The sequence below is a fragment of the Cornus florida genome, unplaced genomic scaffold (assembly GCF_030987335.1).
Source record: "Cornus florida cultivar Cherokee Brave unplaced genomic scaffold, ASM3098733v1 CherokeeBrave_3.0.0_Hap2_Chr05, whole genome shotgun sequence".
NCBI classification, from domain to species: Eukaryota; Viridiplantae; Streptophyta; class Magnoliopsida; order Cornales; family Cornaceae; genus Cornus; species Cornus florida.
The window spans coordinates 55,805,946-55,822,030 of record NW_026775575.1 but is presented as its reverse complement, the minus strand read 5'-3'; the positions used below and the strand labels follow the sequence as shown (position 1 = coordinate 55,822,030).

Genomic DNA, 16,085 nt, shown 5'->3' with positions numbered 1-16,085 from the left:
AACTCATGTCAAAGTTAATTAGAGCCTAGAGGTATAGTTAATATACCTAACACTTTTGGGTCGAAGACTGTTTTGAGCAGATTCATCATGGAAGCTCTTGGAGTTTACCATCTACTTTGACTCAGCTCATTCAAAAATTAGCTGCTCTGCCACTACTCAACTTTGCTGCAAACACTTGATTGTAGTCTCCATTTCCCTCTCACAACTCCTACTAGCCAACACATTTCAGCTTTGTCCAATCCCTCAACATATTTCTTAATTAGCACCACCTTCTGTGGTTTCCATTTAAAATTTTCAATTAAAGAAAGAAAAGAGAAGGAAAAAGGAAAGATTTATTTGCTACGGGTTGTTTCGGTCTCTAATAGAGTAATTTATTACGAAATATTTTTCGTCACTAATACACTTGTTTGTTACAAAATATTTTTGTCACTCGTACACTTATTTGTTATAAAATATTTCGGTCACTCCTACACTTATTTGCCACAAATGGTTTCCGTCACAAATACAATTATTTGTTACAAAATAATTCCGCCATTAATACATCTATTTGCTACCAAAAAAAAAAATCAAATAATAGTAAATACAAGGGAATTTCCTTCGAAATAAAAAAATCCATAGTTAATATGAGAGAATTTACTACAAAATGATAATTTAGCACTAAATACTTCAGTAGTAATTGAAATTATCTCGGTAATAAATACGCTATTATTTACAACGAATTTGGCTCCGGAATAAAATATTTCGTAGCTACATGTCTTTTTTCTTGTACTGAAACCTTTGTAACTGTAACTGTAACTGATTGATCAAGTTGAGTTATATTAATGCTTCAAGTTGATTTCTTATAAAGATTTCAACAAGAGCTAAAGAAATACTTTAAACCCCATATTTTAAATAACAAGAAATTCTTATCCACTTTTATTTATTTATGAACAAGTTTACATTAACTAAAATAAGGATAAGGATTCTCTGCTAGAGTGGTCCCGCACATAATCCAATAGTTGAGATTGGATCATCATTAGCGGTTTCATTTATTAATTTAATTTCAATCACTGAATTCTTTTCAGAACCTCTCCTAAAGAGGGTCCTGTCCCTAAAACAAACACTGGAACTAAAAATGGAAAGAAGAGCATCTGGCCTTGAAATTGAAAAATCAATAGCTTCACTTCAATCCCATCATCTCACAGCTTCTTCACCAAGAGATTTACTCCATTTTTGGGCTCTATAACGAATTTAAGAGCCGGGGTGTGGACGTAGTTGGGTGAGAGGGATAAGGAGAAGTTGGACAGAATGAGAGCAATCAGTGTCTTGAGTTCAACCATGGCCAGATACTGTCCAAGACACACCCGGGGTCCGACCCCAAAGGGCATGTACAAGTGGGGGAGCTTGCATGCACCTGTGATTCCATTAGCAAACCTTTCTGGATTGAACTTATAGGCATCAGGACCCCAATTTTTAGTGTCAGTGTGCAATGTCACCACCAGGGTCCAGAGGTTGAAACCCTTCGGGATTTGTATGTCCCCAAATTTCATGTCCTTCAAGGCCTCTCTTGAGATCACAGATACCGGAGGATAAAGGCGCAAGGATTCATTAATCACCATTGTTAGCTGCAAATCAGTATCAAAATCTACTGTTAGTAATGTGTCTTTATGCAAATCATTATATTTTTAGTTTAAAATAATTATTTTATGTGACATAGTATTTTACAAATGGAACATAATATTTTGAAGATGTAGCTTATTTTGAAGGTTTGAGTATAATATATATATATACCTGTTTCATCTTTCGAATCATATCTGCATTTGGGATCTTTCCCCCACAAACTTCAAGAACTTCAGCGCGAACACGAGCTTGCCATTCTTGATTAGCAGCCAAAAGCATAAGGCACCATGTTGCCGAAATTGCAGTGGTCTCATACCCAGCCAAGTATATGTTTTTGCAGTTGTCAACAATGAATCGATCAGTTTCATCTTGGCTCAGGTCACTATTCTCAGCACCTTCAAGAACACTTTGCAATAGGTCCTTGTCATATCCCATTTCCTTCCTCTCTTTCACTACCTCTAGGATCAATGTGCGGACGTCCTTTTCCAGTGCCCATGCTTCCCTATTGCCCTTGGTAGGAAGATGCCTGCAAATTACAATTCAATTATTTATTTTTCTTTTTCGGTGCTCCTAAAAAAAATATTTATTTTTTTACTTTTAGTCCAAAGGCTATTTTTACCATTGTACCAAACAGTTTTGACGAAAAATCCAACTATTTAATACTCCATCTATACCAAATTAAATGTTTCTTTTCAAGAGTAAATATTAGATATGTCAAGCACGCTATGTCATTAGTGTACCCATCCAATGACAATATGCTTTCAAAAAAAAGTTGGTCCACTTACTTGTAAAATTGCCAATAACAAGATAATGTATTATATTTCAAAAATAATACATTGACTTTTTGAATGAGATGAGCATGGACGAACTTACCGTGCCTTCCACTAGATTTTTTATTATTGTATTTTATATACCTAATTAAATTTGTATTTCTTTACATTTATACCCATAAAATTTTAAAAATTAAAGGACTATTATTTTACAAAAGTTGACTATTTTAAAAGTGAAATTTGAATTTAAGTTCTTACCATTGTACCAAACCGTTTATATTCTAGTCTCGATGCATAAGAAGAAAAGTACCTCATGCCGGGGACCACTGTAAGCATAAATTTCTTGGATGCAGCTTCTTGGAGAGCTCTAAGCTTGTTAAAAATCTCTTCCCCCTTGGAAAAGTTGCTTCCAAAACAAGCTCGCGATATTACATCTCCTGAGAAACTTCTCATGTAATGGTCGATTTTTATGTCCGCGATTCCACCTTCACTTTCAATTCTACTCTTCCACGAGTTTATGAGTGTAACTGTGGACTCTGTTATAAGGTTCATCATTCCCTGCAACAAAATTTCAAGATAAATCGAATCATTTTGTAAACAAAGATATAATCAACTTAAATAATGTGTATGTATAGATGGATATATCATACCTTAACCTTCTCCATGTATAGTTCAGGAGCAAGGATTTTTCTCTGATGAGCCCAAACAGCTCCATTAGAAGTGAGTATTCCCTGGCCAAGGAAAGCACCATTCTGTTTTTGTTGATATGAAGGCTTCCCCAAGTCCAAGGATGTGCATGTGGTTATCTCCCTCACTATATCAGGCTCATTCACATGTAGGATTTGTGTATTACCAAGTGAAAAAATAAACACTTGACCTGTACAATCATAGAATTATTTAGTGATCATATTTAGAAAGAATTATTTATTTTTTCCCTTTATAACTTAAGGTGTCTTAACTATTCCTTTGAGATACATGCAACACGTAGGGAATTTGTCGAATCACGTGAACCTTCCGTTATTTGTATGTGTGTGTGTGTGTTTTCGATTTTATTTGTCAATGGTGTGTGAGATCCTAATAAGACATTAAATACGTACCGTATTGCTTCCTCCATTGCTCAAAGAAGGGAAAGAGAACAGCGGCACAGTTGTGGGTGGCCGGGGCTTCAGCTGTGGCGGCCGGAGCCTTTGCAGGGCCACCTCGGGCCTTCGTGATCTCCCTTAAGTTCCCAAGTAGAAAGGTTGGTTTGGGCCCACTGATTCCCTGTTTCTCCAGCATCGATCGGAGCCTCCTCGGCTTCGCCACCAGAGAATTGTACAAGCGTACAAACAGTCCTACTACAGCAACTAAAGCAAGTGACATGAACATCTTCACCAGAGTATGGACTTCCATGGCCAAAACTCTATTTTATTGCAACAAAGTCTCCTAGCTCACAATTTCTTTTTTCTTGGGGAGACTTGGCTTTCTCTCCTTCCCACCTCCGAGGCCTTTATATAATTGGCTCCGATGATATTTAATGTCATTATTTAATTCGGTCACGTCATTCTCCGAATAATATACACACATTAATGAGTGTATATACACACACAATAGGAAGACAATAAGCTATATGTTCTAGACGCTCTCCGTTGGTTGGCTTAGAGAGACCATTATTGATCTGGGCATGTGACTGTAGACTATGTATGTAGTTCAGTTCCGTCGTCACTCACTTTCACATTATTTTTCTCCACTTAAAGACAATATTGACAATAAACTTTTATTGACCAGGATATAACAATGTATATAAAATTCACATAGATGAATAATTTTATGTTAGTAGTCTTCCACCAAATTATTCCATCATATTGATTTTTTCTTGGGGTGTGGAAAACTGCTGTTAGAAAATAGTGCATATTGTCCAAATAATTTAGGTACGGTCAATATTGGCCGATCAGGTGGACTTGACACATGTTTCTCCTTTGGAAAATAAAAGGCAATGGACTTTCTAAACATGTGTGTTCACATTTATTTTATTTATAGAAAATAATTGAGAAAAGTTACAGTGAATTGTTAGAATAATATTTTTTTATTGATTAATTATATAACTAATAAAGAAATGAAATCTTTTACTTAGTTGTATTTGATATAAATAACCCATTACGTAATAAAATTTATTTGATTAGACAATTTACAATAAGTGTTTAATATGATAAATACTTATGTAAATGGAGCATTAATCACAACCCAACATGCCATCTTGATATGTCATTGTTTTGGTAAGTGACTATCATTTTTTTGTTTTTTTGGAAAGGTACATGACTATCATTTTCCTACGTGCATGACATATCATTGCTTTTACTTCCCATTCATTTTTCAGCCATTAAAAGTTTCCTGCATTCACATTTGACAACTATGGATGCAACCATCGTAGATGTCTCTTTTATATTTATACAAGTTTACCATTCATCTAAAAAAATATAAAAATAAATAAATAAAAGAACCATGGATATATGCAATAGCCTAAAGGCTTCACCAAGTTAGGTATATAACACTTCCTAGTTAATGTGTTATATATCATACTTTTCATGAGAAAAGAAGTTGGATATATATGCATCAAGAGTTGAAAAAAATAATAATAATATATGAGTGTTTTTTTTTTTTTTCCTTTTTTTTTTTTTTCGAAATATAAAGCAACTGTCATAGATAAAAAGTATGTACAATGATGGGCCTTAGGCCAAACAAACGGAACGAACCAAAACAAGCCCAATAGACAACCAAGGAAAACTATCCATTAATGAAAATCCATAACAATCCAAACCGATGACCAAAACTAACGGCCTAAGATCAGTTAATAAAGGTGGTCTGAACACTGCATGTGGAGGTTGGTGGTGAATCACTGTAATGGTGGGCCTCAATCCGGAGGACGCGGTGGCGGACGGAGACAAGATGGAGGGAGATTCCATTCAAATAGGATCCTTCTGGATTCTCGGCAATCTCTAAGGAACCCCAATTTGATAATAGCAGTGATCGTGGAACAAATCTTGTTATAGATAATTCTCTAAGAATGCTTTTCTCGTCGATAAATTCGTGCATTATATCACTGAAGAGAGACAGATATTGCGATGCAAATTTGAGGGTGAATTTGCTTCCATTTGTTGCTGACCCACAGTACCAGAGACTCCTAATTGCGGATTGGAGTGATGAATTGGCATTTGTCTTTGATGAATCTCCAAATAGGAGAGATGAAGGTGCAATTAGAGAACAGATCGATGTTCATGTGATTCGGTTAAATTGTTGCATAGAGCACAGCTGTTGTGGTGCCGGACCATGAATTTGCTATCCAAAGTTGGAAGTCTGGATTGGACAGACAACTATAAAATAATTAAGCTTTTTTTTTTTTTTTCCTAGTTGGCAGTCACACACACGTGCTTTTATTGAGGCTCGAACTCTTGACCTCTCTTTGAGAGGTGGGAGCGTGATACCGCTAAGTCATTGGTCTGTTGGTAAAAAAAAAAAATTAATAATTAAGCTTCATTGGGATAGTTGGGGAGTGTCATACCAGGTTGAACCAATGGACTGTTTGAAATTCACCTGCAAGGTAGGCTGCTATGTGCTTGAAGGAGTACAACCCTGTTGGAGATTTGCAATGAAAGCATCCACTGTGGTGCCATCATTTAAACCAGCATAAGTGAGGACATAGTGAGGAAATTTAGAGCTGAGAGGACACCCTGGAGCCCAGTTAGGGAAGAAACAATTGCATGAGATCGAGGAACCACAAATGCAGCTACGCATGACGAGGTGTCCATGAAGCATACTGTGAGATCTATGTGGACAAGTGTGATGTGGTGAGTGCCAGACCCTAGGCCAGTTATAGGTTCCCTAAAATTGCTTCGTATTCGGGGCGGTTTTGGGATTGAAAAAATCTTAAAAGACCCTAAATGAACTTTAAATGTGATGCTCTTGAGTCAATTCTTCTTCTCCCTTCTTTTTTTTTAAAAAATTTTTTTTTTCCTTTTTCATGCCCAGATTCAAATTTTCTTGTTGACATAATTGTCAAAAAAAAAAAAGGTTATAGAAATTAAAAATATATATATGTTTTGCCAAAATAAAATATATATTACCTCAATACAATGCAATGAATTGATCCAGGTTATAAAATATAGATATTACCTCAATGCAATGATTTGTTTTTCTAATTGATTTGTCCTTAAGACTTCAAGTAAAGAATTGTTGAATTGGAATACCGGTATTACAACAAATTCATTTGTCAAACAATAATTCTATAAGAACTTCCAAATTTATGCATTCTAATTTATGGAATAATAATTTTGTTAATTGATAATATGTGACAGAATTACTCCACTTATTAAAAAAAAAAATTGCTAACACATAAATAATTTTTTTATTATCCAACAGGGAACAAATATACGAGGTTGTGTGCCTACTTTAAATAAAAAGGCATAAAAAGAAAAGAAAAAGCAAAAGGCATAAGATGATCATATGATTCATATTAAATTTTGTTAAGGAGATATTAAGATGGGCTAATATTGGACACCTTTTCAAGTTTTATACTATTGTCTTAATTTTTTTTTTAAGCCCAAAATTTGAGGCCCTAGGCGACCGCCTTAGTCGCTTTGAATCAAGGCCGGCCCTATTCGTATTGATTCTATCTTCAAATAGTATGAGACTTTTTGAAATAATAGACTAATATAGTAACGTAAACATTTAATTAAATTCAAAAGTGGAAAGCTATATACACACACATATATATATATATGCATAATTTTGTAATGATATATATAATCAAGATATATATATATATATATATATATATTAATTGTGTCATACATGCATGTATGAGAATAGGAATAAGATCATATCTCAGTAAATATAAAAAAGCTCAATCCTAACAGTTCAAGAGTGTAGAGGCCTCCGGCCTCCCCAACTTTTGTGGGATTTAAAACAGGAATAAGAAAGCATAGCCATATATATAAAATCCTTTATAAAATCGTTTTTTTATTTTAATCCCACAGTAATCCCCAAGCGGGCTATTAATGCCTTCTACCGAACAGGTTTTCAAGCAACCAAATTTTGGTCAAAGTCCGTTTCAAATTTTTACCCAACAAGTGGACTTTTGTGAAACGGGCATTCGAGGTTTAAAAGCCTGTGTTTGAGAGCATGCAAGAAACCCCTCCAAACAGAGCCTTTATATGTTGCAAGGGAAACTAGTTTAACGATTTTCATACTTATTTATTATTTTTTTAATTATATATCTATAAAATTTTAAAATCATTCCCACTAAAATTATAAAAAAAAACTTTACTATTCCACACACTAACATATAAAATCATATTTTTATTATAGGCCACCGCTCACATAATTGTGTCGATCCGTCCCTGACAATTCTTACCATATTACATAGAAGGTGACACCTCTTTTAACTAGTTTTTTTCTCCCAAACTGCAACTCCTTATTTCTCTCAGTACATTAGCAAAATTAACAAACATAAAAGCGGAGTTCACAGCTTCCTCACCAAGAGATCAACCCCATATTCAGGCTTTAAGGCCATCCTCCAAGCCGGTGAATGGACATACTTGGGGCAGAGAGAAATAGAGAAGGTGGAGAGAATCAGAGCAATTAGTATCTGAAGTTCAACCATGGCCAAGTGCTGTCCAACACACAACCGTGGCCTGAATCCAAACGGCATGTACGAGTGCTGAATCTTGCAAGCACCGGAAATCCCATTCGCGAACCTTTCCGGATTGAAGCTGAGTGCATCCGGTCCCCATATTTCTGGATCAGTGTGCATTGGGAGCACCATGGTGGAGAGGGTGACACCCTTTGGTATGTTAATGCCTCCACTCTTTATGTCCTTTAAGGCCTCCCTGGGCAATGACAGTCCAACTGGATACAGAAGCAACGTTTCTTGAATCACCATTGTTAGCTGCAAACCAGAATTAGAATTTGCAGTCAGTGATATGCTTTTTTTTTCCTGATAGTGTTTATCATATGTACACATATATGTGTGTGTATATATATATAGACCTGTTTCATTTTGCGAATCATATCAACATCTGGAATTTGGCCACCACAAACTTGAAGAACCTCGGTGCGTACACGAGTTTGCCATTCTGGGTTTGAAGCTAATAGCGTGAGGCACCATGAGGCAGCCATTGCAGTGGTCTCATTAGCGGCCAAGTAGATGTTCTTGCAGTTATCGACGATGAATTGATCGATTTCATCTTGGCTAAGATCACTATTTTCGGCACCTTCAAGCACCATCTGCAATAGGTCCTTTTCATACCCACTTTCCTTCCTCTCCTTCACTACCTCCAGGATCAATGCATGGATCTCTTTCTCTAATGCCCATGCTTGCCTATTGACTTTAGTAGGAAAATAACTGAAACATATAATTTTTGAATCAATCAGCTAATTAATTAATTAATTTAACCATCATACATAATTCTTAAAATTAATATATATATATATATATATATATATATATATATATATATATTTAGACACCAATAGGTTACCTTGAACCAGGCACCCCAATAGACATCATCTTTTTTTGAGGTAGTTTCTAAGAGACCCTGGATTCTAACAAAAATCTCTTTTCCCTTGATGTAACTGTTTCCAAAACAAGCTCTCGAGATTACATCTCCAGAGAAACTTCTCATATAATTGTCGATATTTATCTCTGCAGTTCCACCCTCAATCTCAACTCTACTCTTCCATGCATTAAGTAGTATGTCAGTGGATTCCAAGATTAGGTTTATCATTCCCTGTAAGATTTAATTAAGTTATTAATGTATATATAATAATATATATGTTACTGTATGTATACATGTAGCCGGTACACTTAATTTTTATCAAACAGACCTCAAAGCTAAAGCAATTAATTTGTTTAAAATTTGTACTAACTAAACCATTATCTAGTGGTAATTATTTTTTTTACCTTGACCTTGTCCATGTATAATTCCGGAGCGATGATTTTCCTATAACAAGCCCAGGTAGGTCCATTTGAAGCTATAATGCCCTGACCAAGCAATGGACCGAACTGTTTGCGGTGATATGAAGGCTTCCCCAAGTCCCAGGACGTGGAGGTAGCAATCTCTTTCACCAAGTCTGGTTGGGCCACATATAATAGTTGTGTGCTACCAAGTGAAAACATGAACAAGTTACCTGCCATTAATAGAGATATATATAAAATTATAAATCAAAAACCAACCATTTATATATCTTTATTCTTCAGTTGGGGATCGAAGAAAATGTAATTGCATGAGAGGAGACACAATTGCAGCTAGGCGTGACGAAGCGTCCATGAAGCATATTGTGTGATCTATGTGGGCAAGCGTGATATGGCGAGTGCAAGACACTAGGCCAGTTATAGGTTGCATAGTCTCACGTTGCCTAAAAGGTGAATGAGACTAATTCCATCTCTAAATAGTATGAGGCCTTTTGGAATAATACCTAAGACGCTAACATGATCATTTAATTAAACTCAAAAGTGGGCAGCTATATATACACATATATAAGCATAATTTTGTAATGATATATATTATCAATATATATATATATATATATATATATATATATATATATTAATTGTGTCATATATGCATATATGGGAATAGGAATAAGATCACATCTCAGTAATATATAAAAGCTAAATCCTAACAGTTCAAGAGCATAGGCCTCTGGCCTCCCCAACTTTTGTGGGATTTAAATCAGGAATAAGAAAGCATAATCATATATAACAAGCATATATATCTGTGTGTGTGTGTGTTTTTTTTTTTACCATATTGCTTTCTCCACTGTTCAAAATAGGGAAAGAGAGTGGCAACCAAATTGTGGTTGAATGTGATTTCACCAGTAGACTTCGCCGCCGCAGCCAGGGGTTGCAGCTTTTTGATCTCCAAGCTATTACCATGAAGCAAAGTTGGTGCGGGTCCACCAATTCCTTGCTTCCTCAGAATGGATCGAACCCACTCGGGCTCCATCACCAGAGCTTTATACACAAGCACAAACACTCCCATAACACCAACCAAAAAAATGGACACACAAATTTTTAACTTAACTAGGGGCTCCATGTCCACTGTTCTATCACTCTCTTCCTCACTGATGGATAATTAATTCTGAGCAAATACAATGGAAACACACATACAACTCAGATCAGTTACATGTATTTGGAAGGAATGAAATCAGAACTTGAAAACAGAGAAAGAAGAGAGTAAAAACAGGGGCAGCAACTTCAGGTTTTTCATTTCCATTCTGATGATGAAAAATACAACCGACATATATTGTATAACAAAAAAATAATTAAATTAACTCAAGAGACGTGTACAATTATTAACACTCACACACTAGCTAATGCTGTATTAATTCTTGGTCTGTATACTTGCATGAGTTTTACTCACCCGGTGCTCATTATATAGTTAGTTTTTTGGGATTATTACATATAAATGAGGTTAGGGCATCATATTTACTAAGAGGCTGAGTCAAAGTCCCATAGTTTCCCTAAAATGAGTTTGACCCAAAAAGCTGAGGTGGCACATGAATTTTTACTGTTTAGAATTTGTGTAGACTAAAATACCCTTCTCCTTATTTTCTGTAGTTCCTAAAATGCCCTTTCTCCATATTTTAATATATTGACCTAATTGCAGCCCTAGCTCTTTCATAACCATTCGTTCAGTGCAGCCCTCTCTCTCTCCGCCTCTGTAAAATCTAAAAGAGAAGAAAGCTTCTCAAAAACCCTAGTTGCTTCTTTACTATTGGTGATTCCACCCATCCCCTAACTAAGAACTGTAACAGCGGAACAACCAAGACTGCCCGGTCCTTGGCCGCATCAATCGAATCGAGAGGGGGAACAGGTACGCCAGTGCTTTTCTTTGGCTATCACAGCTATCGAGCTGGACTGATTGACACTGCTTCACTCCCCGGTCTTTCTTTCTCTCTGAAGGCTTCAACGAAAAAAGAGGGGTTGATCTTGGCCAGGAGAAAGTCTGGCTAGCAACGCCCAAATAAGATCAGCCCTCTTTTGTGCGCCCTCTCTCTCCCCATCTCTGTAACCCAGCCATAGCAGCATCCCCACTTCTCAAGTTCAGATTTCTACCATTTTTTAACTCTCAACTTAATTCCTTCATTGCCTCCCTTCAGGTTCGTCTCTCTCTCTCTCTCCCACACACACACACAAACATATTGTTCTCAATCTCATTGCATAACTAGCTCTTACGATTTTTATTTTTTGTTTAATTTAAAGTAACTGTTATGCTTTTATTATTAGAATAAGCTTATGTCATTTTGCTGTTGATGGTACTATTCATGCATCATTAAGAATTTATTGACAAAAACAAAATACTGTCATGCTACAGTATTTCAGAGAATGACTATTCGTTATATTTTGTCAAGTACACTCTCATTATCACTTATCAAAAACAAAAAGCACACTCCCATTATCAAAATACTGTCATGCTGTTTTAAGGTGATCACTGAAGTCTGAATTCACAGTGATACCTCTAAATTGCAGAATCAACTCCTGTGTTAGCAAGTAAAACTCATCACAGTGCCACTATCCAAATGCTGAAAAGAAATCTTCCGAATTCTTCTACTTTTCGCACACAAATGCGAATCAAAAGAAGGAAACTGAACTCCAAAACATCTTTAAAACTGATCCAAATGACAATTTCTGCTATCTAAAACAATGCCAACGGACATGATGATAGTAAGATAGCCTGAATGCACAATTCGACAGATGTAATCTGCAAGGGATACACAGGACCAAAGGAATCATCACCATGAATAAATGAGTGATACGGTGGTGATCAGTAGCACCACCACAAGGTCTATACTATCATACACAAAAAATCGTATTACACAAGTTTCTCAGTGAACCTAGAACATGTGCCAATCATTTCGTTTGGGTATGGTAAACAAAAGAACCTAAGGACCCATAACATATATGCAATTGTTCATCTTAAATTACTGATCCTCCTTTCTGTCGACATTATATGTGGATTAGACAATGTTTGTTTCTTTGTTTTTGGTAAGTTAAGTAAGTTGTATTAAGATAAAAGCATGTCCAAACAAGCTCTATTAGAGGAGGGAGGAACAAAGACTGTTATAGTCAAGCAATAACACATGGCAGCAAGTAGAATAATACAAGCACTAGCAACTAGAAACAAATGGACCTTACCAAAACAAAAAAACATACTAGAGACAAATGGACTTACAATCAACATATGATACATTTTTGTGACATGTATCAATAAAAAGCTGTGTGAAATTTTTTATACTGTATTTGAACTATATAATCATATCCTAATTAAAAAAAAAAAAAAAGGAACATGTGTAAAGACTTAGCTCCTCGTTTTAAATACAAAAGTTGAGGATTCGAGTCCCCAACGAAACGAATAAGGATGTATAATTTACCTACCATTAAATATATATTTATATTATGAAAAAACACGAAGAAAACTAAGATATTCCTTGATTCATATGATAGAAAGAAACAAAAAAAGAAAGAAAGAAAAAAATCCTACATAATCACTAAATGTGATACATAAGTTCAAACAAATTGAATAATAATTATTTTTTTAGCACATTTAACAAATCATTCCCTAAATTCTAGAAGGATGGGAGGAATGTTAGGGGTACTTGGGGAGCTTCTTCCTGCATCTTAAACTTTATCAAGACAAAGGACCATTTCTGTAGAGAGCTATTTTATAAGTTCAGACATTTTAGCAACATGGTTAAGAGCTATTTTACTTCGGACAGGCCTCAGTCCACATATATGCAATTGTTCAAGAAAGAGTCGAGTGGAGAAAGACCCATAACATTTATGCACTTGGTCATCTTTACTTAAGAAGTTAACAAAAATAGAAGCAGATTAGTTCATTATGAGTACAAGAGAGAGATACGAGTGGAGCTCTTAAGAAGAAGGGGAAATTTGGTGTGAATTTTCATCTCAAGAACAACAAGGGGAAATTAGGGGTTTAAAGGACTTACAACTTACAGGAGCCCAAGTGCAAAGCATTGCTTTTCAGAAATTCAGTTAGAAAAAGATGAACTTTTCTATTTGTAATCGGCTTATTCCCGTCCTTTCATTGCTAAACCTGGGTGTCGCCTTTGAGACTTTGGATGATTACTGTGGAAGCACTCATTCTAAGAAGATAACAGCGAAAGTGTTTCGTAGTGTGAAATTGACTTCAGAAAATGTTCATTGCCCCCTTCAACCACCACTGTCCAGACCTCCGATACACCACCAATTGACCACCAGCGCAGCACTCATTCTAAGAAGATAACAGCGAAAGTGTTTCGTAGTGTGAAATTGACTTCAGAAAATGTTCATTGCCCCCTTCAACCACCACTGTCCAGACCTCCGATACACCACCAATTGACCACCAGCGCAGCACTCATTCTAAGAAGATAACAGCGAAAGTGTTTCGTAGTGTGAAATTGACTTCAGAAAATGTTCATTGCCCCCTTCAACCACCACTGTCCAGACCTCCGATACACCACCAATCGACCACCAGCGCACCACCCGCACTACCAATCGACCCCGTGCTCTTCCCTGCGCCACACCATGCGCACCACCAAGTCCTTATGTCGTGGGTAAGAGAGAAGAAAGGAGTCGACATATGAAACCTAACCCAAGCCCAAAATGTGCTCTATTAGGAAAAAATAATAATAAATAAAATAATAACAATTAAATTATTAACGGCACACTATATAACTGTCGGAAATAATAAATACTTTTAGGCGCTTTTAAAAAGGCTGCCGGAAATAATTAATATTTTTAGACTTTTAATAAACCACCAGTATAAATATAAATAACAGTGGTTTCTACTCAACTGCCGAAAATAATTAATTAACGGCGACGGATGAAAAAAAAAGTCACCGGTAAAAATGATATTTATTGTAGTGTTTTCAGCTAAGAAATTTGTGCAAGTTTTTAAAGTAATTATTCAGTAAACATGTCACAGGATTGTTTTATCTACAAGAGTTTTAATGTCAAGTCATTTAGTATGTGTCAAGTTAGGATCTTGTCTTATATCTCTATATTTAGTGAAAAATGTAGGCATTGATCTAGGAAGCAATATATAGACAATTATAGGAAACATGAATACTTTAAAGGATGTATGTTGAGGAAAAGTTGATCAATTTGAGAGTAAATGCTTCCTTTCCAAGAGGAACTTTGGAATGAAAATGAGTGTTTTGTCATCAATATTTTCAATCTGCACATTCTTTAATACAGCCATTCACTTTCCTGTTTAGACAATTAATTTGTTAGATATTGTGTAAAAACATAAAGAACGAGAACATGATTTAGTTTCCACTAACATGATTTAGAGCTATTTTAATATGCTATACCTTGTAGCATGCACTCTTCATTGCTTGATGCTACTTAAAATGTCATTTTCACTTATCCTTTTACTTACTGTAGAATTTTACATTTTATTTATTTATTATATACTCAACTTTTATGGTAACCGTTTATTTATTTATTTTTAAAAAAAAAAAAAAGAAAATTAAAAAAGTATCTAGTGATATCAAGTACTACGAGCTAGTCTCATCTTTGCTATAGTATATTTATGCAAAGACTGAATTCATAAAAAAAAAAAATGTCAGTGCATTATTCTTTGTTTAGGGGCAGGACTATATGTTGAAGAATGCGAGGAAAACCCAGTAGAGTTAGACATGGCTATTTCATGTTTTAGTGCATAAAATCAATGCAGTTATGTGAGACCATGACTTTATTGCTTTGTTCAGATGATACTGAAGAAATAAAACAACTTTTCAGTCAGAATAATTTGTGTTTAGAATTAACTACAAAATAATTAAGTTGAGGTTTGTTATAGTATAATTTAGATAAGCCTAATATATATGCCCACAGAGAAGATTAAAGAATGAAAAATACAAATTATTTTTGATGATGATTATAAATTCTTTTTTAATTTTGATGATTCTTTTTAAAATTATTATTATTCAAAGTTTCGAATTGTCTGTTTTTATATTGCTTTTGCTCCTTATTATTATTATACAATGCTTTAATACCTTAATTTTTATTGCATGTGACAGTCACAGAGACAAAGTGGTTCTTTTGTTCCAACTACACACAGAAACAGAGAGAATGCATGTCCATCAAATACACAAACAAGAGGACTCTCACTAGGACGACACAAGGGAAAAGGGCCACAAATTGGTTTACCACAGAACAAGGAAATACATACTTGTATTTGCCCAATTGGGAGCTAGAGGAAGTGGGATAGGAGGATCTCATAATCCAAAATGTACTTGAAACGATGTGGGATATGGGACATTTGTAATGTTGAACGGTGTCATTTTTTTTTTTGCTGGTATTTTGTAATATGTTGGTGCTAGCTATTTTTTAACTTTTAAAGAAGAATAGCTTTGCAACTTTTGATTGTAGATTAAGTTGGTATGTTTTTGCAACCATTGTATTACTTATTATACTGGCATCTACCTTAGATGGAATGAAATGAAGTTGCTCTTTTATATTGGGTTTTCATGACTTAGTATTGTATGGCTTATTATACTAGGACTTCACTGAATTTTCTTCGACTATTATATGAATGTACTATAAAAAAAAAAATTCATTCCAAACTTGAAGCAGTTGAATGAATGAAAAATTGGCCTGTTGTTTCCTTGGTTCCATGGTTTCGAACAAAAGGATAATTTAATCTCAATAGTTGTCAAAGAGATACCACACTCTCT

General features: G+C 35.2%; 1 protein-coding gene and 1 pseudogene across 1 annotated transcript; both read right to left on the bottom strand.

Annotated features, from left to right (window-relative positions):
* Nucleotides 1–885: 885 nt before the first annotated feature.
* LOC132306526 (cytochrome P450 714C2-like) lies at nucleotides 886–4,002 on the bottom strand. The gene is made up of 5 exons (XM_059803936.1): nucleotides 3,467–4,002; nucleotides 3,020–3,246; nucleotides 2,680–2,927; nucleotides 1,771–2,125; nucleotides 886–1,604 (listed from the first exon to the last, which is right to left on the bottom strand). The coding sequence occupies exons 1-5, from the start codon at nucleotides 3,759–3,761 to the stop codon at nucleotides 1,179–1,181; spliced, it is 1,551 nt and encodes a 516-aa protein (XP_059659919.1). The 5' UTR covers nucleotides 3,762–4,002; the 3' UTR covers nucleotides 886–1,178.
* Nucleotides 4,003–7,688: 3,686 nt separating this feature from the next.
* On the bottom strand, nucleotides 7,689–13,993 carry LOC132306525 (cytochrome P450 714C2-like; annotated as a pseudogene).
* Between the last annotated feature and the right edge of the window lie 2,092 nt (nucleotides 13,994–16,085).

Excerpts from the sequence above, each read along its gene's own strand:
- LOC132306526 (XM_059803936.1), bottom strand. The coding sequence starts at position 3,761 with ATGGAAGTCCATACTCTGGTGAAGATGTTCATGTCACTTGCTTTAGTT. Across the intron at positions 3,247-3,466 it reads GCAATGGAGGAAGCAATACG|GTCAAGTGTTTATTTTTTCA; the intron begins GTACGTATTTAA and ends ATGATTGTACAG. Across the intron at positions 1,605-1,770 it reads TGATTCGAAAGATGAAACAG|CTAACAATGGTGATTAATGA; the intron begins GTATATATATAT and ends ACTGATTTGCAG.